General features: G+C 38.6%; 1 protein-coding gene across 1 annotated transcript in view; it reads left to right on the top strand.

Moving 5' to 3' along the window:
• The window catches only part of LOC121728905 (nose resistant to fluoxetine protein 6-like), a 35902-nt gene extending 9547 nt beyond the window's left edge, over positions 1 to 26355 (top strand). Inside the window, exons 2-12 of the mRNA XM_042117231.1 lie at positions 11664 to 11833; positions 18005 to 18198; positions 18753 to 19032; positions 20161 to 20324; positions 20732 to 20900; positions 22033 to 22226; positions 22955 to 23080; positions 24138 to 24343; positions 25262 to 25404; positions 25710 to 25821; positions 26089 to 26355. Coding sequence (XP_041973165.1) covers positions 11664 to 11833; positions 18005 to 18198; positions 18753 to 19032; positions 20161 to 20324; positions 20732 to 20900; positions 22033 to 22226; positions 22955 to 23080; positions 24138 to 24343; positions 25262 to 25404; positions 25710 to 25821; positions 26089 to 26177 — 1847 coding nt within the window. The 3' untranslated portion in view covers positions 26178 to 26355. The remainder of the gene's footprint in view (positions 1 to 11663; positions 11834 to 18004; positions 18199 to 18752; positions 19033 to 20160; positions 20325 to 20731; positions 20901 to 22032; positions 22227 to 22954; positions 23081 to 24137; positions 24344 to 25261; positions 25405 to 25709; positions 25822 to 26088) is intronic.
• Positions 26356 to 27111: the final 756 nt, after the last annotated feature.

The raw sequence follows: 27111 nt of genomic DNA on the forward strand, positions 1-27111 counted from the left end.
AGCTAAACGGTTGCTTCTGGAAAAATATTCATAGGAGTAGGAAATATGCTGAATTTAAAAGAAAAACTATCATGGCTAAGAAGACTTCATAAGTTATTGAGTAAAAGTCGATCAACTAAAAAAATGTAACTACTAACTTATAATTTAAATTCCTTTAAAAACGTAACTGAGTTGATGTTGTTAGTAATGTATAACACGTTATAAAATATGTACATTTATTGACCATTCCAAAAATATCAAAAACTAGCGGTACTACGGAGTACGGAACCTTATATATTGCCGGTGGCCCGACTCGCACTTGGCCAGTTTTGACTTTATTTTCTCTAAATTGTATATTCTTATGTCGGCTGTACACTCTCGCCGAGAGCTCTCGGGCGAGAGTCTCGTGCGAGAGCTCCTTGCCCGAGTGCGATCATGTACATTCTCGCTTATGTTCAATCGCAGTTATGAACTCAGAGAAGATGGACCTTTGTTTTTCTCTATGCATCGAAAGATATCATTGTAATCCAAAGATCTATAATCATATTTAATTATATTTCTCACAGATAATCACTGATAATGACGTTTATTATTGTTATTTTTCTGTTCTGCACTGTCTAGCGGCGCGACTAGTAATGAAAACGCGAGAGTGTACAGTAATGCGCTCGCTTTCCTCGCGAGACCCTTTGTCTCGGGCGCAAAATACCGACACTGGACCGAGAGGGTCCGAGACAGGCGAGACGATGCGAGCGCACCCATTTACACTCTCGCACTCGGGCCGCCTCGCTGTGTCTCGGCGAGAGTGTACAGCCGACATTATACGTGTCACCATCGTGTTTACGAAGAAAACACAAAAACAAAGGAAGAAACTACATAGTTGATTCAAAGCGCTGTCTCAAAATCTCATTTTTTTTCAAATTATCCGTTTCGGTTATGGTTTTGAATAAAATGAGTTAAATATTTACAATCTACTATTAATGGTCTACTTTGCTGCATATAAATTATTTTAATCGACAATGGGTTTTTTTGGGCATTCACCTTTCCCAGTGATTTTTAGGGATCCGCAGTAACTACAAGGAACCCATATCATTAATTATCGTTTATATTACATTGATTTTCTATCATTTGATTTATTTTACGTTAAACAATCGGTATTAGGTATGCAATATAATAGGAGTAAACAATAATTTTAACATTGGCATTGTCTTATATTTCTCACAAATTATGTTTAACAAAAGGGTCGTTTTACTACTTGGGCTTTTACGGTTAGTCACTCATGTTGAGAACACTGTGTTAATTAAATTAAGAAATTTTAAAAATAAAACCCCGCCAAACAACTTTGAAAAGTAATGAAATAGTATTAACTACCTTTAAAGGCCCGTATTCACTTAGTAGTAAGTGCAAGTTATTAGGGCAGGTAATTAGTTATTAGGAGAAAGTAAGTGTGGACAGCGACTGACTAGTGCAAGTGATTAGCCGGCTGCGCAGTCACGTGATTAGAACTGTATTCACTTTGATTAGTGATTAAGTGCAGGTAACTAGTGCGGGCCATTAGTGAATAGGCGGGTCCACACCAAGCGAGCCGCGGCGGGTGAGGCCCGCTTTCTCGTTCACAGAATGCCGACTATACGCTATAGCTGACATAACTAAGTATTATAGCCATCAGCGTCCGCGGAGAGTAGTGACGTGTTATATTAATCGGCCGCCGAATATCCGCGCCTACGCCCAGCGTAATAACGTATTGTCGGTTAGGTGTGAACGAAAAATTGAATATGTATACAATAAACTGCGTAACGTCCGCTCACAATCGGCAGCTCAGTCAGTTTGGTTTGAACTACTTTGAACACAGCCTAAGTGCGGCCGTCGCATTGGCGTCTGAGCTAACGGCTAGCAAAAAATAATTCCTGCGTATACTAGTTACATAGTGTTTTATTGTTTGCGTAAACTGTAATACTAGTATGTTCCAGGTGGAAGATTTTGAGCAAACCCAAACTTAGTCATGCTTAGATCAGAATGAGATTAGAATTACAATCTAGATGAGAATAAGATTATTCTGTTTAGAATTACAGTCTTCCGCAAAACATGATGTTATGTGCGTTGAATTCTAAACGTTTCGACGAAAATTGAGACGAGACGTTCAGAGTTAATTTGCTTTAGAGTTTTACACAATCATGATCCTTATGTCTCTGGTCATAAGAGGTAAATGACTCTATATAAATTGGTTTGATGAAAAACTGGTGGTAATAAGTAAGACCACCGACAACAATAGTAGTTTCTACATAGAGTTTAAGCTTTAGTAGCTCGTCAAAACAAAGCTACGCAGTAAATTTTTATGTAAGTATGCGTTACAATTTAATGAAAAAATTGTAACGCCTTCTTGGTCCAGTGATTTAGAGCGTGCCTCTTGAATCGGAGGTCGACGTGGGTTCGAATTCCGCGTTGAAAACGTATTATTTCCAAGTTTGGTTACGGTTACAAGAGTAAAAAAAAGGGCGTTTGGCTACTGCGCACACACTTGGGCTCTATATATAAAATATTAAATAACCCATGCGTAACTGTCCTGGCCTATGTCCAGCAGTGGACGACTATAGGCTGATATGATGATGATGATGATGAACTATCCTGGATTCATTGAAACCGGGCACATGCCGAAACCGATTTTGGGGGTATTATGATTTGATAGGTATCTAATTTGGGTCGCCATTGGCTAAATTTGGATGACATCATAACTACTTAAACGTCAGATATTAAAGAGATAAAATAACACAAAAACATTTGTTTACCCCGATCACTTGTCCATCACGGTTGGCCGAATAAAAATCCGGTCAAGTGGAAACTAAACAAGACGCTAGTGGTTCTGCATAAGTAGAAATATGACCTCCAACAGAATTTTCTTAACATTTAGATCTGGACATGACGAAAAACATAAAATTTAATGAAAATCCTCCCTGTAACCGTGTCGGGTAAGACACTGGACTCCAACGATTTTTTCCACTTTAAAACTTCACATTTCAGAAATGGATCCCTAAATCGGAAAATGATCTTTGAATACTCGTAATATTTTTGAAAAACCTATCCAACGATACCCCACACTGTGGGGTGGACGCGAAAAAAATCACCCCTGCATTGATGTGTAGGGGAGGTACCGTAAAGAAATATATTTTTTAAGATTTTATATACCACTTTGTCGCCATCATCAAGATGTGCATTCATGCCAAATTACAGCTTTATAGGTCCTATAGTCTCTGAGCAAAACCACGGAGAGACAGACGGACGTACGGACAGACGGACAGACGTTCGGACAGACCGAAACTATAAGGGTTCTTTGTTGACTACGGAACCCTAAAATGGTAAAAAATCATATTTTTTTTAAGTTAATTAAACTCCGTTTACCGGGATAAAAATTATCCTATGCCATTTCCCGGGACCCAAAGTATCTCCATGCCAAATTTCAGCAAAATCGGTACAGCGGTTTGAGCGTGAAGAGGTAATAGACAGACAGACAGACGGACAGACAGACAGACACACTTTCACATTTATAATATTAGTATGGATTATAATAGAAATAAATGTTATGGATTTTAACAAGATAGCGACTGATTCTATTAATAGTTTGTTAGTACAATATTACTTTTAATAGTCATACAATAATAATTATTTGATGTAAGCTAAATATTCAAAATTAGGAATTCTATAAATAATATTATTTTTTTACTTCAGTCTCCAGTCCCCACCATGAGAATACGAATAATTGACGAAAGAAAACATTTTTTATCTCGCAACCAAACTTTCCCATTGACGTAAGAACTGGTATCATGGTCCCCCCCCCCCCCCCCCCATGTTCACTACAAAAAATAAAAAGCTTATCGGTAATAAATTATTAGGTCAGGTTATTAAAGAGTTCAATAAACCATACCAAAACCATAATAAATAATATAAAACCGTCCCAAATTAAAACTTACGGTTAAATAGCAGATGTTATTTTGGATGAATAATATTATTATAAGACGTCTTGTCTTCCGAAACTAATCTAAATTATTTATGAATTATGACTGTTTTATTAATCTCTACTAATAATATTAATGTAGAAATGTGTCCGTCTGTAACCGTTTCACGTATGAAATTCTTTGTTATTAATAATTAAGTTATTTCAAGTGTACATATTTTTGTAGTTCAATGTAAGTACGGTTTACGCGCGATAAATGAGAAGAGCGAACGATACTTATTTACGATTATGGAGTAACCGGTATTTTAAAAATAATAAAGAAAGGAGTAATTAACATAACATACAAGTTACAACACAAATCTTCTTTTATTCGTTAAAACTTCTTTTTTATAATATTTAGTATTTAATAAAAAGATAAAACCGACTTCAAAGTAGTAAGTAATTTTGAACTAAAATATCACAAAAACTACTGAACCGATTTTGATGAAACTTGCAGCATTCCCTATGTTGAATACTAACTAGTTTAACAAGAAGAGAATCACTCAAATCGGACTTGTAGTTCCGGAGATGTGCGAACACAAACTTAAAAACATACATACATATTATACAGTTTTGAAATTTGGCACATTTGTTCAGACGCTGATATAAACTAACACATACAAAAAAAGTTCTGGAAATGTTACATACTTCGGGGTTGAATTGATAACCTGCTTTTTTTAAGTCGGTTAATAAAAGGAACAGAGAAAGGAGGTTTTAAGCGATGCTGATGGCAGCAATCAGCGTCCCATAGTTACAACACATTGCGATCGCCCTTGGCAGACGACTGGAATACACAAGTAGTGTTTGGGAGTCGCCCCGTGTCGGCCAGGTGACCCCATTGCGACACCGGCCAAGCGCGAGTCGTTGCCCAAAAAGTCTCATCGGAAATGAACCAGAAATTCCTCAAGTACCATTGAAATGTGTGTGCTTTGTATGGAAAAGTTACGCCAAAAAATTTAGTTTTTATCTTTACTCGTTACCTCTGCGCCTAAACCGCTGAACCGGTTTTAATAAAATTAGCATAGGGAGTTCCGGAAAATGACATAGGGTTTATCCAGCGATAATCTACGGTTCCCATGCAGTTTGAAATTTAGCCCCAAATATTTGCGGAAAATACCACATACCTACATAATATAAAGGTAATTAATTTGTATACATATTATGTTCCAGTCACTGACATAGTATGTACTACGTACGTTATCATTGGTTCTAGTACTCGAAAAAAATAGAACATAATATTTTTAGTTCACTTTGCACGTGCTACGTAGTACTTACGTATTTTTTCTGCGTCATGGGTATTTACATATTATATTTATATTTTTAGAGAGATTATATTTTATGAATCATTAATGAATAGGTGCCTAAACTTTTTTGTTCTATCTTATTTCCAGTCTCGCCAAGTGCTTAATTATAGCGTATTCTGAATCAGCTTATGTCGAATCAAATAAGATTTTCGACATCGAAACTAGAAAATACGTGTGGCACCAGCTGAAGACTGCCGCGGTGAAGGTATTGCACAGTAATAGCTTGTCTACACGCATACGTCAACTCGCACGAACACAAACACCGTGCCGAAAACTGCCTAACAGAAACGAGTAACGACGTTAGACGCCGCACCACTGGCGTTGTGCCGGTCGGAGTGGGGTGTGTTAGGTTTATTTTGGTTACGGCATTTTTTGATTCGGTCGCCGCTCTCAAAGGCCGCGATAAAAAGCTATGCAAAATAATGTGATTTTTTTTTAATATTTCGATATACATCGAAATATTATTTATGGTTAGGAAGGGGAAGAGGGGATTTCGCGACAAGCTCGATTAAGCTTCATATTTCCCTAACTAAGCTTCGCAGACATTTTATGTTGCACTAAACTAATGATTTAGTCCTTGGTGTCTAAAATCTTTTTATAATTTACCTAAATAAGCAATTTTCTAAATATATTTTCTTATTCATAAATCATAACATTAAAATGGCTGCAGTTTCTGAACTGACCGCTAAAATAAAAAGAGCTCTTATTATTTTTTATCAGTTTTACCTAATGTACAAAACCTCCATGACGCTCGAGTCTCTCCTCCTGTCTCGAGTCCTCCCCTCCCCTACTATTAGTGATATCTGTCAAATCCCATTTATTTTGTACTCACTTTGCTGCCCAAATTAACGAATGCAATTTAACTTTATACCCTGCACAGATTTCTTGTGCATTTCAAACTAAAATATAATCGGCCAAGTGCGAGCCCGATTCGCGCACGAAGGTTTCCGTACCCTTATAGAGCAGAAATAGACCCAAAAATGTGTTTAGTATGGGATGCCCCCTTAAATTTTTATTTTATTTAAATATTATTATTAATTATTAAAGTACACTTATTATAATTAAGGCTTTTGTGAAAATTTCAAGTACCTACCTGTTGTCATCATTGATACCGAGTAAAAATGTTTGAAAAATCACGTTTGTTGTATCCCCTTATATTTAATTTATTTTGTTTTTAATATTTGTTGTTATATAATATATAGTATGTATAGCAGCAACGGAAATGCATAATCCATGAAAATTTCAACTCTCCAGCTGTTACCAATCTTGAGTTACAGCCTGGAGACAGACGGACAGACATCGAAATCTCAGTAATAGGGTCCCCGTTTTTACCCTTTGGGTACGGAACCCTAGAAACGTTCAATGTCCTCATCTGTGCAGTGTGCATGTCAGAGAAGTCAAATCAATTATTGTGTATTTTGTCATCAGGTTAATTCTGGTAAGAAGGTTTTATGTGAATGCAAAAACAGCTGCATTGTCCGAACTCGGAAACAATATATTAATTATGTCTGCTGTCATTTGGGCATTATTTTGCGATCTAAATTCTGAATTCAACCCATCTGGCTGCCGCATAGCAATTAAACATTCAATGTGTCTGCGATACCCACGATGGAGGTGTTAAAAGTCGCACGTCCTCTGCGAAAATGGCGAATTAAGCTTGGATGCTGATTTACTCAACCAAAAGTGACTTGAAAGTGGAATTTAACATAATAACATAAAGTTCCATGTTATACAGGCTGTAACAAAAGTGATAATACTTAAGAGTGTGTATGAGTCTCCTGTATAGAGTTCACTGTGAAAGTTGAAGCGCGGAATGTGCATTTCTTTTGTTATTAGTATAGGCAAGCGCCTCAGTGCAGCGTCATGGATTTTTCTATACAAAAGTAAAAAAGTTCCTTTTTCAGCGATTCTTCTTTCACAGCGAACTCATATAGGGGACACATACACACCCAAAAGTATTATCATTTAGTTTTGTTACACCCTGTATAGTCGAGCCTAAACGCTACTCGTAAATCGAAGTTCGTTTTAAATTGTAAATGAACCAGTTTTGGGAGTAAGGCACATCGATTGTAACATAGGCAAAGATCGAAGATATGCAAAAGAACATACAAATATGTCACGTAGATTATGACGCGTCAACCCAAATAATGCGATTCACCGGATCGGCGATTCTGCTAATTGATACAATGCACGCGGTGTAATATGGTCGGGTTACGCAATGGTAAGCCACGCCAGTATTGACTTAGAACCTAAGACCTAGGTTTGGTTAGCTACGTCACAGAATACTAATTACAAAGTTGATGCCCATAACTTTTCTTTTTTAAATAATCTGATCAAATATCTGATTTTGGCACGTTCAAGATATCGTCATGGGTTATGTTATTACGTGGGAGAGTCATGCTTCGGCACGAATGAGCCGGCTCGACCGGAGAAATACCACGTTCTCACAGAAAACCGGCGTGAAACAACGCTAGCGCTGTGTTTCGCCGAGTGAGTGAGTTTACCGGAGGCCCAATCCCCTACCTTATTCCCTTCTCTACCCTCCCCTAATTCCTTCCCATCCCTACCCTATTACCCTATTCCCTCTTAAAAGGCCGGCAACGCACCTGCAGCTCTTCTGATGCTTCGAGTGTACATGGGCGACGGAAGTTGCTTTCCATCAGGTGACCCGTTTGCTCGTTTGCCCCCTTATTTCATAAAAAAAATCGCACATATCAACTCGGAAAGGGATCGTCACCGTATCGCCTTCGCCTCGCCGTCAACAAGGTGTCAACTTAACGTATGCACGTATTACCAAAGCGTATCAGTAGCGCCTGTATGTCAACTCGGCTACGGCTAGGCGACGCCTCGCTTACTGCTCGCCGACCGCTGTCCCCTTCCGAGGCGAGGCGATTACGTTACGGTTCCGCTTAGTGTGCGTTGCAGTAGGGAGTTATACAAACAATATTGAACGGCTCGAGGCGGTACGGTGCCGATCCCTTTCCGAGTTGATATGTGTGCTGTACTGTCAAGTAGGCCTCGTCCCAATAATCGTTTATCCACTATCACCGGGACTTCACTGCCAAAAACTCATTAAAATGCCACTATGACCTAGGCTATATCTTTCATTTTCTATCGACATTTGTCTAGCGAGTAGCGACCCATGCCGACGCCGGTTTGTAGTGGCGTAGAGCAAAATGAAACCAGCCTTAGTCATAAAGTTGCATTTTATTTTAATTTTTGTCGGTGACGTTCCGGCGACGGCAGCGATGGAAAAACGGCCGTTAGCTTTGTCCACACTGTGCCTTTTTCTGTTCATCAAGGGCATGCGTTATAGCGCAGTCAACAGCGAACGTGAGGCATGCCCGCGACGCATGCCCTCTGACCGTATCCAAAACTTCAAAAAGGAACGCAACGCCAATATTGTCATTTTTGAAGTTTTGGATACGGTCAAAGGGCATGCGTCACGGGCATGCCTCACGTTCGCTGTTGACTGCGCTATAAAGCATGCCCTTGACGAACAGAAAAAGGCACAGCGTGGACAAAGCTAATACGCTGGCTCCATGATTTGGCCAATGTGTACAGCGGGCGTTACACGAATGTGTCGTCGTACGTATCGTACGTCATATAATGTGATAATGGATTGATAATAGAGGTTTTTGTAAAACTGAAAATTATTCAACAAACAAAACCTTATAGGGACATTATAGCTTTTTACGCATGTCGTTGTTAATTGTTTTAGTTCACATACGTGTAAAAATAATAAAAAACTTGACTTTTTATTTTGCTCTGAGTTACAGTAGTTTGAATCAATTATTACAAACGTGTGAAGTTTGCTAGAACTATTCTGATGATCCTTAAACCTCTTAGGTTCATGGATGTACTAGAAACTTTGCTGAGAGCCGAATTATGCAACAATATGCAAGACTTTCTCATGAAACATTTCATTTATTATCAATCTTGTTGCCTAGTATTGTTTCTTGTCGATTAAATTATGACGATGGTATATTTCATGATATTTTAAAACAATTGCTTGTGAACTTTTGAACCGAAAATTGCATGTTTGTTATTAGGGTTCTGTACACAAAGGGTAAAAACGGGACTCTATTACTGAGACTTCCATGTCTGACCATCTGTCTGAATTTTTTACAAAATCCTCAATTATATGTGTACTTTAATATTTAATAATAAAATTCAAATAAAATAATAATTGATTGGGGCTCCCATACAAAAACACATTTTTTTCCTACTTTCGCTCTATAATTGTAGGTAAGGATTACGACTTACGTACCCGTTCGTGGGCGAGTCCAACTAATAATAATAATAAACTCGCACTTGGCCGTTTTTTAACAAATAATTATTGTGAACAATAATTATTCATTATATTCAAAATGTTATTATTTTAATAATATATAATAATATTGTGACTATTTGAATATAGCGGTTATAATGATTGGAGTAGTGGTCACGTTTATAATTATTATAATGACTTAAATCAATTATTTTTATATAACGCGAACGAATATTCTATAATAATGCTACTATTATTATACATGTCACTGTTTATTACGACATAATTATTATTAAATAGATATACATAGTTATTAATAATATAATGGAACTTTATACAGTTCTTCACGCTAAATAGTTTTTTTTAGTAAAGTAATATCTAATTAATCATTTAAGGGCTTTTCATATAATATGCCAGTACCTGGATGACCGAGCTTTGCTCGGTATAGCAAACACTCATTGACTTCGTGTTACTTAAAAACGCCATCTACTGGTCGTTAAAACAATTAGTTGCCAACAAAATAGTATTATTATTCGCCAATAGATGTCAGGAAGAGTCTTATTTTTCAGTTTATCGATTATCGATAAAACACAAATGACAAAACACAAAATTTTCTATAATTTGTTCACGTACCAATTTTACAGTTCCTCTTAATCTTCTTTAAGTCCATCATGCCTCAGGACTTTTTAAGTAAGTCTTACATTTTATTATATATATCTATTGGATATAAATAATAAAATGTAAGACTTACTTAAAAATGGATTTCTCCTTATTTTCGCTGTATAACGGTATGGAAACCTTCGTGTGCGAGTCTTATTATTTTTTTTAACGATGCAGATGGTAGATTTTTTTAAACGGTGGTTGGTAGAGCATAGTGCGCTCACTAATAATTGTCAAATTTTAGTGTTGTTCATATAATTAAACCTTGATTAGAGATAACACAAGTTTCCGTTTTTTCAGAATAAATATAAGTAACTTAAAATAAGCTTTTTAACGTGAACTAAATAAACACTTTTACATAATATTATAAAGTGTCAAGCCAGTACTTTTTTGTATGGACTGACTTTTTCAAAAGTTCATATTATATAAACTTCATATTGAAACAAGACTATATTAATCTGCAATCCCAAGGCTCGAAAAATCATCGTATTTTATTAAAAAATGCAAGAAGTTCAATGAACTATTCAAAAGCTGTTTTTTGAGGGTAAGTATATTAATATTTATCAAGCGAAATATCGAGGTCATGCACTTAACAAATACCTGCTGATGTCGTTGTCCAAAATACTGTTGTCGTGCCAGTTTTTAATAACTGCCTTCCGCTCCTGTTATGTTTCCTAATTGGTAAACCGAATTTAAAGAAAGACTGCAGTAGCCAGTAGGGCAAGCGCTGGATGGAGTTCAGTATGGAAAATATGAGGACCACATTTTCTAAATGGGGTTGAAGTTAGAAAAACATCAAATAATTTTTTTATTATTACCCCATTTTTTTTAAATGAACCATTGGTACGTGAACAAATTATAGAAAAAAGCGTCATACAAAGAATATCTTATATCTTTAAACGAGCAATTCTTGTATATATATATATATATATATATATATATATATATATATATATATAAGAATTATATATATATAATAATCTATAGCTGACGCAAAATGAAAGTAATCGTTCTGTAGAGCGGGTAGGGTTGAAAGTTGAGTATCCATAATATGAGGACCGCATTTTATAAATGGGGTGGAAAAGCATGCAGAGATTCTGAATGTTACTAGAGGAGTCGTATTGGTTCATTTAAAAAAATGGGGTGATAATAAGAAATCTATTTGATCGTTGATTACTATGCAACAGGCAATTGACAGTCAATATTGTATACATTTTTTTAAAGACAGCAGTTATGATAGACCGTACAACAATAATAATTGTGAAACACGGGCATACAACAAACGTTATTTTTTTGGTCTTTTTGGGTCGTAATCCATAATGATAAACTGGAAATTTGCTTAACATCTTCAATTATATGTGTACTTATGTAATTGAAGATGTTGTCGCCCCCCCCCCCCCCATTAATAATTTAACTTTATTATGTTTTTAGTATAGCGGCACCTAAAATACATAATAATTTTCAGTGTTCGACGCGTCGGCGAAGTCGCCGCAAGGTCTGCTGTTCGGTTCGTCGTACCACCTGGGCAACTTCGACGAGTGTGTGGGCGTCGACGTGGTGGACAACGGCACCACCAGCCGCGGACAGTACTGCCTCGCCACCATCAAGTGGCGACATGGGGATGAGGTTAAAAAGGTACATCCTTACTAATATTGTAAACTAAAAGCTATATCATCCTTTTAAATGTTCTACACTAGATGACGCCAGCCGCAATTCTGCCAAAATCCGTTTATCGCGCGAGAACCGTACATTTTTCCTAGATAAAAAGTATCCTATGTCCTTTGCCGGGACTCAAAGTATCTCCATACCTAATTTCAGCAAAATCGGTTTAGCGGTTTGGGCGTGAAGACGTAACAGACAGCCAGATAGACAGACACACTTTCGCATTTATAATATTAGTATGGATTAGTATGGAAGTATACCATTTCGCATACTTATACGGAAGTGAATCTGTCTACTGCTACTTCACGCGGCTGAATCTTGGTGGTGTTTGGTATAGAGTTTCTTTGGCAGCGGAAAAGGATACTCTAATATCAGCCTAGGAACCACTGGTTCGAATTAGAAAATTCCTTGAGTGTTTGTGTCAGTTTATCGAAAAAGTATTGAGGGTTTATAATAATCACAGCAACCAATAGTCCGAGCAAAACCAGTGGAAAAGGACGGATAAAATTATTCATCTTTGTTAAAATATATTGTGTTGATGCGCAAAAGGTTTTAGTTTTGAGTTTGTATGATATAGTAGGAAAAATTACTGTTAGTCTTAGAAATGTGAACTCGTGCGAAGCTAATACTAAGTAGGTACTCACATACAGTTTTACTCCAAATCGAGCAAAAACCAAGTGTGGACCGCAAAACTCACAGCTCCAAGGCTCGCATCGAGCCGGGTCGATGTAATTAAATTTAAGTATCTAATTTCTTTCGATTTGGAGTAAAACTATCAAGCAATACTGAATGTGTGGACGAAAGCCCAAGCTGTGGGTTTTACTCTACGCGATTGCTCGATCGAGCAAACCGTATGTACTTAGCATAAGACGCGCTAGTTCCATGGTAGAGGGAAAATAATTATATATCTAATTGCAGTAACTTAGTAATTCCACGTTCGTAGACAACGAGCCGTATTCAAAACACATACCGACCGTACACTTCCTCTAACGTTTTGTTCTAGAAGATTCCTCTTGTTTACAAAGTTCGACGATCTCTTAGTCGTTAATTCTTATAATAGACTTTTAGTATAGGTACTTACTACTTCCATCTCTTCTCTGTGCCATGAGAAAATGTACGGTTCCTGCGCAAACCCCCGGATGGAGTTATGGGAACTAATATATTGTTTCAAAAGATGGACTTAGTAATTAGTATGTAAATACAGGACTTTGCCCGGACTCAACTGACTAAAAACGGGGAAACGGAAAACTTACGTTGCGATTTTTGAAATTTCATATTTTTTATTTATTAGTAAATTTAGAAAAAATCGAACGTAGAGGCATAGTTTTAACACCGTGGGTGACTCCCAGTTTACCTAGTTAAAATATAATAACGAAGTGTTAAAATATGAGATATAAAGCACAATATTTAAAATACCTTAAACCATAAACATTTTAATAAAACGTAATACTTTGGCTGTAATTAATTTACAAATTTACCTCCGAAAAAATCTATTTCATCGAAATATAAGTATTAACTAGGATAATTATACATTTTATTTGAATAAATTGTTAGTAAATCTATATTAAAATCTCTTTAACCGAACAATTTTGTTTCTTAATATTTATTTCCAAAGATATTTAAAAAAACATGAAAAATAGAGAAGATCCGCCCGAGTAGTTACAGTTTTATGCTATGCTAAAATGAATCTTATTGCGATGCGTATACGCTTGGTCTTTGGTTGTGTGCAAGGTTATCGTTTTTGATTGAGATTAATCCCCGCTTAAGAATGTAATACCAGAATTTACTCAAAATAATTTAATGAAAATAAAGCAAGTCCTACAAACATATTCTACCTTTACAATTCTCTAGCCTTAATAGTTTGGAAATGGTGAAATTACAAACCAAAGCTACAACATTATTACTCAGGATACATAAAAAATACCCACTTGAATGCTAAAAATATAAAAATGGTGCTCATCATTCTATAAAAAGATACAAGTACAAATTATTATTAGCACCTTTAAGTCTAAATCCTCAAACCAAGGTTAAAATCTGTTAATAAGAATCACAAACTTACGCCTTATCTGTTTATGGAACATTGAAAGAAAAGTACCTTGAAGGTGCAAATTACGTTACTATGTTGATTTTGCTTCCAAAAAAGTGTAGTGTGATAAAATGTTATCACGACATATGCTGCCTCAGTTATAGAGTAATGTCCATTTTTGATAACCCGTCGCTCGATTGAATCTAGAATACACACATACGCGATATTCTCCTTCTGTCATTCTGTATGTTTGTCTATCTCTTACCTCTTCACGTTTTAGCTGTTAAAACGTCTAAGATGAAATTTTGTAAAGAGATACCTTGAGTCCCTGAAAAGGGCAAAAGACAGTTTTTATCACGGAAACATGTACAGTTCCTGTGTTATTTTGTGAGCAACACCTACAATTATTGCGAAGCTTTTTTTTATGAAATAAGGGGGCAAACGAGCAAACGGGTCACCTGATGGAAAGCAACTTCCGTCGCCCATGGACACTCGCAGCATCAGAAGAGCTGCAGGTGCGTTGCTGGAGGGAATGGGGTAATAGGGGAGGGTAGGGATGGGAAGGGAAGGGAATAGGGGAGGGTAGGGAAGGGAATAGGGTAGGGAATTGGGCCTCCGGTAAACTCACTCACTCGGCGAAACACAGCGTAAGCGCTGTTTCACGCCGGTTTTCTGTGAGAACGTGGTATTTCTCCGGTCGAGCCGGCCAATTCGTGCCGATGCATGGCTCTCCCACGTATAGAAGCCAAGCTACCCAAATCCGTGGCGTAGCAAACTGGTCAAAGGGCTAGCTGTTTGACTGAACGGCAGTCAAACAGCTAGCCCTTTGACTGAAGAACGCTATTCAATCACACGTCTAGCTTTTTAATTGAATATTGAAGTCGCTCAAAACGGTCAACAGCTCATCTCATCAGCTGTAGCTGATTCTAAAGCCGCCGTTTGATTGAATTAGTTCAGCGCGCACCACCGCGGCGCTAGGTGCGTTTTGTTTACAATGATATGGCTTCAACTAACCGGTGTTTTGTGATTCTATTTAGATATTTTTCATAAATATACGTTACAAGACGTATTATTAAAGAGTCAGAAATTATGGGGGCACATACGAGTTAGTCAAAATTTAAACTAATATTCGTGGAGAAATATTAAGAAATTACCGGGTTATGAAATGCATCACCAAGGTATTTATTGCAATTATTGTGTTCAAAATGAGTTAGAATACAATTAATCTGCTTGTTATCATTACGCTTGTGTTATAATATTAGCACTAAACTAATGGACATCTTAGTTAATTTACCATTTAATCAGTTGGCTAAGCTTCATCTAGCTGTAGTGTTGAACGTTGCAGTCAACAGGTCGGCTAAACGTATAGCCGTGTGATTGAATGGCGTTGTTCAGTCAAAGGGCTAGCTGTTTGATTGATTGCCTTTAATAACCAGTCGACTGCGACATCCATACTAATATTATAAATGCGAAAGTGTGTCTGTCTGTCTGTTACCTCTTCACGCCCAAACCGCTGAACCGATTTTGCTGAAATTTTACGTCAAGATATTTTGAGTCCCGGGAAAGGACATAGGATACTTTTTGTTCCGAAAAAAAGTACGGTCCCCGATAAACGAGTTTTGGCGCAACGGAGTTGCGGGCGTCATCTAGTACACAATAATTGACCATACCCGTTCGTGATCACTGGTAATCCATGATGGACCAAACGCAGATGCCACATCATTCAAATGCAAAACTATTTTTTATTCCGGAAAAATGTGCGGTAATTTAGTCTAAGTATATAACTTTCGTTAAACTTTGCCTCGTTTTTTAAGCTATATAGCATGGTTACGAGTAAAAGTACACCTTATACGTTTTACAAGTAAACTTTTAAATTGTGGCCTATCAGGTCACCTTTTGCGGTGGCACTATTATGGCTTAAATAGGTCATACGCTTGTTAGCTCCATAATAGGAGTAGGTGCTCGTGGGCTGGACAAAGCTAATAGCTTGCTACTGTTGTATGCTTTCCACGTTTTTAAGGGGCAGGTAAGTATGGGCAGGCATGGGGGAGTTATGAAGCTGTAATTAATTTTAGAGGTACTACTGGTAAAATGTAGTCACAGATTTCAATTGATATGATAGGCGACATGAAAAGCTTGTCATATATACCTATACGAGCTTTTGCCCGCGGCTACGCTCGCGTTAAGAAGTATTATTATATACAAACTTTCATCCCCTATTTAAACCCCTTGGGGTTGGAATTTATCAAAATCCTTTCTTAGCGGATGCCTACGTCATTACATCTACCCGCATGCCAAATTTCAGCCCGATCCGTCGAGTGGTTTGGGCTGTGCGTTGATAGATCACTATATCATTCGGTCAGTCAGTCACCTTTGAGTTTTATATATATATATATATATATATATATATATATATATATATATATATATATATATATATATATATATATATATATATATATATATATATATAAGGGGACAAACGAGCAAACGGGTCACCTGATGGAAAGCAACTTCCGTCGCCCATGGACACTCGCAGCATCAGAAGAGCTGCAGGTGGGGTGCCGGCCTTTTAAGAGGGAATAGGGTAATAGGAGAGGGTAGGGAAGGGAAATACCACGTTCTCACAGAAAACCGGCGTGAAACAGCGCTTGCGCTGTGTTTCGCCGAGTGAGTGAGTTTACCGGGGGCCCAATCCCCTACCCTATTCCCTTCCCTACTCTCCCCTATTCCCTTCCCTTCCCATCCCTACCCTCCCCTATTACCCGATTACCACTTAAAAGGCCGGCAACGCACGCGCAGCTCTTCTGATGCTGCGAGTGTCCATGGCGACGGAAGTTGCTTTCCATCAGGTAACCCGTTTGCTCGTTTGCCCCCTTATTTCATAAAAAAAAAGGGTAGGGGATTGGGCCTCCGGTAAACTAACTCACTCGGCGAAACACAGCGTAAGCGCTGTCTGCGTTTTTATCCCGGAAAAATGTACAGTTCCCACGCTATGGGAACTGTACATTTTTGGCGAGTTGCGAGGGTCATCTTATATATATATATATATATATATATATATATATATATATATATATATATATATATATATATATATATATATATATATATATATATATATATATATATATATATATATATATATATATATATATATATATATATATATATATAAGATGACCCTCGCAACTCGCCAAAAATGTACAGTTCCCATAGCGTGGGAACTGTACATTTTTCCGGGATAAAAACGCAGACAGCGCTTACGCTGTGTTTCGCCGAGTGAGTTAGTTTACCGGAGGCCCAATCCCCTACCCTTTTTTTTTATGAAATAAGGGGGCAAACGAGCAAACGGGTTACCTGATGGAAAGCAACTTCCGTCGCCATGGACACTCGCAGCATCAGAAGAGCTGCGCGTGCGTTGCCGGCCTTTTAAGTGGTAATCGGGTAATAGGGGAGGGTAGGGATGGGAAGGGAAGGGAATAGGGGAGAGTAGGGAAGGGAATAGGGTAGGGGATTGGGCCCCCGGTAAACTCACTCACTCGGCGAAACACAGCGCAAGCGCTGTTTCACGCCGGTTTTCTGTGAGAACGTGGTATTTCCCTTCCCTACCCTCTCCTATTACCCTATTCCCTCTTAAAAGGCCGGCACCCCACCTGCAGCTCTTCTGATGCTGCGAGTGTCCATGGGCGACGGAAGTTGCTTTCCATCAGGTGACCCGTTTGCTCGTTTGTCCCCTTATTACATAAAAAAGAGGCCACTTTCGAACATTCACTTTAACGCAAGTTCGGCTGAAGCCCGAAACGAACTGTTCAAAACAGTTCTACTAACTCTTAGTAGAACTGTTTTGAACAGCTTTGGTTTCCGATCGGACTTAGTGCGAAATAGTTCTTAGTGCTTGTTCAGTCAGACACAGCGGGAAGTGCGCAGTTTGGACCCGTGCGTTTTTACCGCTCGCAGCTTATTACAAATGGTAACCGCTCGGTCGCTGTGTCCGAAGACTCTGAACAATACAATTAGGGTACTGATGCGGTTGTAATGAAGAATGTTTTAATAGCTTAGGTATTCAAGGCCTTAGACACCCAAGCCATCATTTGCATTCCAAATTTTTTTTTCAGGTCAGAACAGGCAGAGGGGAGACTCTCCGTTGGGCGGTGTGCGTCCCGAGCGCGTGTGACGCCCAATCAGTGGAGGGCTTCGTTAGCGATGTCCTGGCTCTGTCCGTCGGGAACAAGACCAGGGTCGTGGTATCAGAGAGAGACTGCTATACGCGACGACCCATTGACATCAATAGGCTGGATATTGCGTTCCTGTAAGTTTTTTTTTATGAAATAAGGGGGCAAACGAGCAAACGGGTCACCTGATGGAAAGCAACTTCCGTCGCCCATGGACACACGCAACAAACATCAGAAGAGCTGCAGGTGCGTTGCCCGCCTTTTAAGAGGGAATAGGATTACAGGGTAGGGGAAGTAAGGAAGGGAATAGGGAAGGGAAGGGTAAACTCACTCACTCGGCGAAACACAGCGCAAGCGCTGGTTCACGCCGGTTTTCTGTGAGTCCGTGGTAAGCATTTTTATATGCTCCGGCAACTGTTCAAATCTGATCCAGCAAATATTGTTCAACTGTAACGTTGTGGTGATGTTTCGACCGAGCGAGGAACTGTCATATTTGACACGACACTCAAAATTTCAGCAATATCGGTCCAGTCGTTTCGGAGGAGTTTATAAACAAACACCACAGCACGAATCTATGTCTCTCAATTTAGCGGCCTTAGCCAAAACAATAAAGTTTTCTAATAAATGACCACAGAAAATATAAAGGGTAATTTTCTGAAAATCTGACATAAAGTTATTGTATCTTTTACAGATCTCTGATAATGTTTTTCGGTATGATTCTCCTATTTACTACGGTGTACGAGATCTACTCTATCAAATGGGGTCAAAATAAAGGCACCGCGCATGAGATATTAATATCCTTCTCAATTATTAACAACGTGAAGAAGATCATATCGACGAAGCAGAATAATACCCTGGGCTTGGAATGTATCGCCGGTATCAAGGCTATAGCCATGATATTCATTTTGGCTGGCCATGCGTGTACCTTCATAGCTAGTGGACCCGTCATGGATTCGGAGGCTTGGGATCGGGTAAGTTATTTATTTATATATTAAGTACTACCACATAATGTAATTTTTTATTATAAAACTAAAATTACACAGAGTATTGCATTGCACATGACAACTACGATGTATATAAGTAAATAGAATTACCTTAACAAATTTACTACACTCTACATTTAGTAACAAAAGTTACATATTAAGATAATCTAGTATTTTACTTATTTAATTTAAAAAAAAGACGGGTTGCACTCTGGAGTGCCGGCAGAAGTGAAAACTTGATTATTAACGTTGTGCATTTTTTTTCACCCATTTTTTATGAGAATCGATTTTTAAAAATCGTTTTTTTTAAATAATCGAAACCCTGACAATCAATTAAATTTTAACCCATGTTTTATGAAAATCGATTTTTAAAAAATCGTTTTTTTTAATTAATCGAAACCCTTACAATCGATTAAAAATATCGACAATCGAAAAAAAACAATCGATTGTTCGATAAATCGATTTCGATGTTACAACACTACTCTCCAACCGTCTTACGGTTTTTCGATCAGCACGAGAATCTGACGCGAGTTTCACAGTTTTTACCCATCCCACAAAAGTGCTCAACGCCGCTAATGAAGTTTTCACTTCAAAAATATTTGATTAAAGATGGCTCGGCCGACCTCAGAGACACGTGTAAGTGCTAGGTACCTACATTTCAATATAATGAGCTTGTCAGAAAATATAAGGAATTTGTGAGAGAATCCTCATTATCAAAATATGAATTTGAAAAACGTGGATGAGAACGTTTTTAAAAACAGACGTCACACTTGATTTTAAGTACAATGCTGCATTCTTTTTTAGAATTTTTCTAACAAGAGTGACGTCACTTACCGTTTTCGCTTCCAAATTTAAGCTTGCAGCTTATAATAATAAAATTTTGCATTTAAAACCATACTAGTGATCTCCTTCCTTACATGAAATTCATTAAAAAATACTGCATCCTCCCCATTAGCATTAACACTGTTAACATTAACACTTTTTCCCACTTATTTGGTAATAAGTGCGAGTTTCTTACGCTGGTTCTTCTCGCCGGGTTACCCCAACCAGTGATAGGCACCATGCAGGCTTTCTGAAAATATTTGTTTCTTTATTATTTTACTGTTATTGTTCCAGCTGATCCGTAATCCGGCGAACTCGTTCATGCTGAGTAACACTCTGCTGGTGGACTCCTTCCTCTTCCTCAGCGCGTTCCTGTTCAGCAGACTGCTGCTGATAGAGTTGGACAAGAGGAGGGGGCGGCTGAACGTACTGCCGATACTGATAGTCCGGTACATCAGGTAAGACTCAGGTCCTTTCAGAGAATTTGGCTTAAGGTCCATTATCATCAACGACCGTTAAAGTTATTGCTCGAATTTGTATCACGTTACATCTTTCTTTTTTCATATAAATGAAAGAGAAGACATGACATTTATCTAGCTGTTAACACTAACAGACGTTGGTGAAGTTGGGTCTTAAATAACTATCTAGCTGATCACGATAAACGAGTGTTTTGGTTTTGAAGGCCAAGGCTATGCGAGAACGAGATACACATAAAACTCTGATTGCAAAAATCAAGTGATTTATCAAAAGAAATCAGAGATTTTTCGTCATTCTATACATTTTAACCCAAAATAGTGGAAGGAAAAATACATCCTCCTCTCTTCCCAATTTCTATGCATATTCCCTATTAATTCCTTCTTTTCAGGGTAACGCCAGCGTACTTCGTGGTGATACTGTTCTACATGACGTGGCTGCCCAAGATCGGTGTTGGGCCGCTGTGGGAAGACCGCATGAGGCTCGAGCAGGAGCGCTGCCTCGCCTCCTGGTGGGCCAATATACTGTATGTCAACAACTACGTCAACACTGATTACTTGGTGAGAATAATAGTTTATCTTTGGAACGAAGTTTTTTATCGCACGTTGCGAAAGGGGGCTAGACATGGGCTAGACGGAACGACACTTTTTGATCGACAAATATTTTAGTACCTGCGAAGTAGGGACAGAGAGCGTTGATGTGGCGATGACGTCAACTGGCGAGAAATTTAAAACTTCGTTCCATCCGGGTGTCTCTTGACACCTCTTTTATAAAATAAGGGGGCAAACGAGTAGACGGGACACCTGATGGAAAGCAACGCCGTCGCTCATGGACACTCACAACAATAGTATAGGGCAAACTCATTGGCAATCCTATTACCTTAAATTTTTGTGTGAGATACAAGAAAGGAATATGAGTTTCTACAGTGTCATAAAGTGGCAATAAATGTGTGTTTTACCTTATTCTATAATATAATATTATATACATTGATACGTCACCATCGTTATGTTATAATTAAACTTATCTGAACAATGTGTACGAATAAGCATCCCACAGAAGACCGTCTTGTGTGAAGGTGGTCTCCTATATAATTCATTTATATTGAGAGCTTAGTTTAAAGCCTTTATTCGATATGTCTAATGTATTTAAGTCACGTCTCAATAACTCATACAATTCAGTCCTAAATAAATGTCACAGTGGCCGCGTGCGACCGGTTAGAAGGCTTATGCCCTACACATCTGGAAGGACTAAACAAATGTTAATTTATTTAATACCTTGTTGATGTAGCTGCCGACGTCAAAATTCGTTTATCGTTCGGGAACCGTGATTTTTCAGAACAAAAATATTTTTTTTTGCATTCAACAAAGATCTTTTAATTTCCTCAGAATAGGTTCAGTGGTTTTATCCTGAATAAATATCGGACAGATACTTTACATCTTTACTATCAGTATGGATATGAATTATCTATACTTATATTATATTGCGAAAGTGTGTCTGTCTGGCTGTCTATCTGTTTGTCTGTCTGCAACCTCCGCTGAACCGATTTAGCTGGGCACGGAGATACTTTGAGTGCCGGAAAAGGACATAAGATACTTTTCACATCGAAAAAATGTACGGAAAAATGTACTTGCGAAACGGAGTTCCGGGCGTCGGCTAGTTTCAAATATTTAAGTAAATATCGTTCAATTTTAGTGCATGTTCCAATCGTGGTACCTAGCGGTGGACACTCAGCTGTTCTTCCTGGCTCCGATCTTCATATACAGCCTGTGGCACTGGAGACGGTTCGGGCTGGTGCTGACTGCGTGCATGACGCTGGTATCCTTGGCTATACCGTCCATCATCACGTACAGGGGCCGCTTGGATCCGACGTTGCTGATCTATGCCAAGTAAGTAAGAAAAAATGGTCTGAGAATTGAAAAGATTTGGATATAATCAATTTTGTAGAGTTACTCAAATACTCAATGTGAGTCGAAGGTGTGTAAGAGTTTGTTCAGATGACAAGCACCTAATCCGCCCTTTGATAGTTGTTTTAAGCTTGTAATCTAAAGTGAACGTACCATAACAAACATTAGTGTTCAAGAAAGTTGTAAGTACTGCACTTATGTATGGCACATAAACTGAGTACAAAACGTGAACGAAACTTAGCATTCAAATGTGTTGTAAATCTGTTACTTGAAAAACTGCTTATTGAAAGTGGTCAAACCTTGACTTCAGTGCAACACGTTCTTGTTATCAAAAAGATAAAGACCATCTTAGGAAGCTGAGAGCGGTTCATTATCAGGGCGAGCAAAGCGAGCCCTAGTATATCATAATAGGTATCTAGTATAATATTATAATATGTACATTTTGTGGTATATAATATTATGTACATTATGTAGATATTGTGTTATCATCAGTCACTCAAGGTGTGACGACTCGAGCCCTCACAAAGCTCGGCTTTTAGCTAGTTATAGGCATTTATAGGCCTTTTTATTACTATTATTATTATTACAAGTTTTAAAAGTTGTAATTACTTGATTTATGTATAAAATCAATGTTATTATTAACGACTAACACGGTAATAAATATTTTATTACTATTAATGCTTATTTATGACTCTTCTACATTGTTACAGGGAGTTGACTGATTTCGCAACGAACCCATATTTCCGAGACGTGTATATGAAGACGCACAACAAAATAACATCGTATATAATGGGAATACTGACAGGATTCATATTACATAAGATACAAAAACAAAAGTAAGTAAACACTAAACAACTTATTTATAGTATTTATTGACTAACGTATATTTATAGTACTGAGTGTGCGATTTTGTCATTATACGCTGTGGATAAGTTAAGTCCGACTTGCATAGCCTCGATACAATGCCTTTGGTGACAATTTTGGTACCACGGAAGTATGGACATACTTCCAGGACAAAATTAACGATTAAGTCGTTCTACTGCTCGTTTAATTTAGATGAATAAGTATATATTTTGAATCCCGAAGGCTAGAAAAGGATTAGCTTTTACCCTGGAAAAATGTTCGGTTCCTAAGCGAAAAACACGATTCAACGGAACACAGTTGTTTTGTACTTTACGTAACGGTAGTAACATTTTTAATTACTTAAATCGCGTGACTATTGCCAGTTGCCAATACTTTTAATCTAAAATATTGAAAGAATATTAATTTGACATGGCATTAATTAAAAAGTCAATTTGGATTGTAATTAACATTTTTTTGAAGGCGAGAGAAAAATGTTTTCTGTATAAAAATTGTATATCTGTGCACTTTTCCTCCTTTCATGCGACCTTCTCATTGGTTCACGAGCGGGTCAATACACATTGCAACGTGACGGGAAATCGAAAATAATTTACTTCACATTGATTTGACAGACTTACCGCAGTGATGGGTTCCTGTTCCGAATAGCTCATTTTAAAATTTTTAAACTTAAAAGAAAATTAAAAGCGGGTTTGTTTTTAATTTGCCAAATTCGAAATTCTAATAAGTACCAGGTATCTGAAGGCAAAATATTGAACCGATAAAAAAGAGGGGTGGTACTTATCACCTCTCTTTTCTCTTCGGAAGTTACAAATATGTCGGGCGTTGCATCATATTGCAAGTTTGCAAAGTTGACCCTGAAAGTTAATTCAGACCGCAGTCCGCAACACGACGCGTACATGCATTTGCTCGACGCAGTTGAAGTCTGTCAAATCCATATAACTTTAGTAATACATCTCTGCGTCGCGTTGTGGTCTGAATTGACCCTCGTTCGACGCTGGTATACTTCGGTTAAAAACCAATTTGTCCTTCCAGTTACGAGTTCTCCAAACTCCTGAAGGTCTTCGGATGGACGACCAGCGTGATCCTCGGCACCATCACCACCTTCTCCATATCAGTATTCTACCAGGACTGGTACAAGTATAACGCGATAGAGGCCGCCGCGTACGTCTCCCTTCATGGCTTCTCCTGGAGTATCACTAACGCGTGGCTCATCATCGCCTGCGCTACTGGTAATGGAGGTAAGTTTTTTAGACTTTTTTACTTTACGATATTATAAGCAGTGAACTTTGTATGTCAGCCTTACTTAAAGTGGGATTTTTTATTATAATTCTATACGCACACAACATGATGCACCGGTTGAAACGCGACCGCGCGCAGCAGCAGCAGTCAGCTTGTCGCAGCGACACGTCTAGTTTTTATGAGTTTGTGTGAGACCTTCACGTAATTACGGAGGAAATTTCATTGGAACTCATTGAAACCAGTGGTTACGTAGTGAAACGTTGTCTGCTGTTATTTCATGTCGTCCGCTTCCAACCGGGACCTTTAGAAATCGCTTGTCAAAAGTGGATGTGTAAGGCGCAGCCGTGTTCCATTTAATTTTTTTTTTTTAATTTAAATAAAACTTAAAACTACTACAATTAAACCTCGCCAAACCAAGGTTTATCGGTTTATTGGTGAGTCGTGTTGTGACTTGTGAGACAGTTTTCAAACTACCCAATATAAGTTGCCTTGATACTTTATTAATCCCGAGTTGTCTCGTGATGCACAACGCACTCCTGTGCATCGCACGCAAGCCAGAAATGGCTCATGCAAGCCCCTTGGGGCGTCTGCTTGGCCTTGGGGGGTCCAAAAGCTCCCACAGAGAGGAGCCTGCGCTTTAGCAAGCGCTCGCTGGCTCGTCGTAGTGTAGTGTCATGAGTTCCCGCGGCACACCCGCATAGTGGAGTACCGCCGAGCTTTTACCCCCGACAAAAAAGAGGGGTGTTATAAGTTTGATTAGTGGTAGGGCTCTGGGCTGCGTTCACAACCATCTTCGAACGCAGCAGAGACCCACATATTTGCGAATAGGACCCCTATCCCCGCAAGATTGCAGAAAGCATTTTCTGGGCGCAAATAAAGGTACTTCAAAAATAAAACTTTTGTGTGCTTTTGTGCAGGTATACTAGGGCGGTTGCTGACATACAAGATATTCGTGCCGATCGCCCGGCTGACGTTCTGCGCTTACCTCGTCAACGGAATTGTGGAGTTGTACTACCTCGGTCAGCTTCGACATCCAGTGCACATCACGTTCTTCACTGTGGTATGTTATATAGCTCTCCGTAACGTAAAAGACCCGACGGGACCGTACTTATGACGATCCCCATCAAACCTTGCAGCTCTCCGATGAACTCTGGGACTGCCGTATGTTATATAGCTCCCCGTAACGAGAAAACCCGCAGGAACTGTAATATGTTCCCGTGATAAAAGAGTATGACTAATGACCATCCTCATCAAACCTGTACCGACTAGACCGTATGGCACCGAGTAATGACGTCATGAGTCTTGCCCAGTATACTGGGATATAGTTCGGAACACACCCGAATATAATAGACTTTGACATTTCAGCTGGCGAATGGCACGTCGCACGTGTTACTGACGTTTCTCCTGGGGATGATCCTGTGTGTGATGTTCGAGTCCCCTCTACATGGGATTGAGAAGACCATCTTACGACTTATATGTGAGTATAACAAAAAAACAATTTACAAAAATTAACAAAAAAAAGTCCGGAGTGGCGGACCGCTGGAAGCAGTTTCTTCTAAGCAACCGAACTGTTTAAGTGAATGCGAATTTGAATTTGAATTATTAATAGACTGTGATCAAGTCGCGAATTAAAGGAATATAATATTATCTTTCTTTGCTATTTAAAGTAAAGTTTTTTGTTATGTGTTATTTCGGTGTTTTGAATGCTTTATTGCCAATTTATTATAATGCAATTTTTTTACAGCTCGACCTGTGCTAAGCGACAATGCGATAAAGAACGGTTCCTCCGACGTCATATCGAGAAACACAAGTCAAAGTAAACTTGACAGTTGAATAGAGGGCACTAGTTATAATAAAGTGTTGAAACTGTAAATATAACTTTAACATGTAAATATAATGTATCTTAACACTTTATTATAATATTCGGAATATAATGTTCCTGGTGGCTTTGAATAGCAAAGTGGCAATTTTCAATTGCTCTTATAATACAGGGTGCAATTAAACCTACCTGCCAAATTTTTTTTGGGGCTTAGGTATCATTAGGTGAGTCCATTAAACCAAAAAAATGGGGTGTTAATTTTTTTACAATAACATATTTTATCCCAAAAAAAATCGATGCACAATGGTCACTTCATAAGTTCGCGCCGCACAGCTGATATCCAGTCGAAAGACCGGTTATGCGTAGGGGTAAAGCGGGGGTGACGCGCGGGATAGGGAGGCGGGAGGCCCGCCGCGCCGGGCGCCGGCGACCGTTTAGTACCACGCGCGTAGTTGTATAGCTTACACGTAATTATTTTGTTCGTCACGGCCCCCCCGGCCCCCGCGCTTTAATTAGTGTCTGTTACAATGTACCCTAACCACGATCGAGTGTTATGAAATGTGGAGGCATAGGTGGAGGTGCTACATTTTGAGTGGCGAAATTTACGCGGAACCCAGAGACTGTACGAGCAAGAAAGCCCTCCTCGTCTTCGTAACAGCTGATTGATGACTCTCGATTGCAGCAGCTGTATCCTGAATCTGAATCGCGAAACAATCAAAGACTCGGATTATGGACAGTTCGCAACTTCTCAACACCTGCACACGCCTAGCCAGCCTCGAAGACATGCCTCTGACGAGGTTAAAAGTGACAAAGTTGTGCTTAACAAACTTTCAAAGTCTTAAAGACAATGTGCAAAACGCGCTAGACTCTGCTTAGAGCAAAACGGATTGCAGTTTGAACCATACACTTTAATATACATACTGTCGTATAGACCACCTGAGTCAGGTC

The sequence above is a fragment of the Aricia agestis genome, chromosome 7 (assembly GCF_905147365.1).
Source record: "Aricia agestis chromosome 7, ilAriAges1.1, whole genome shotgun sequence".
Lineage (NCBI taxonomy): Eukaryota > Metazoa > Arthropoda > Insecta > Lepidoptera > Lycaenidae > Aricia > Aricia agestis.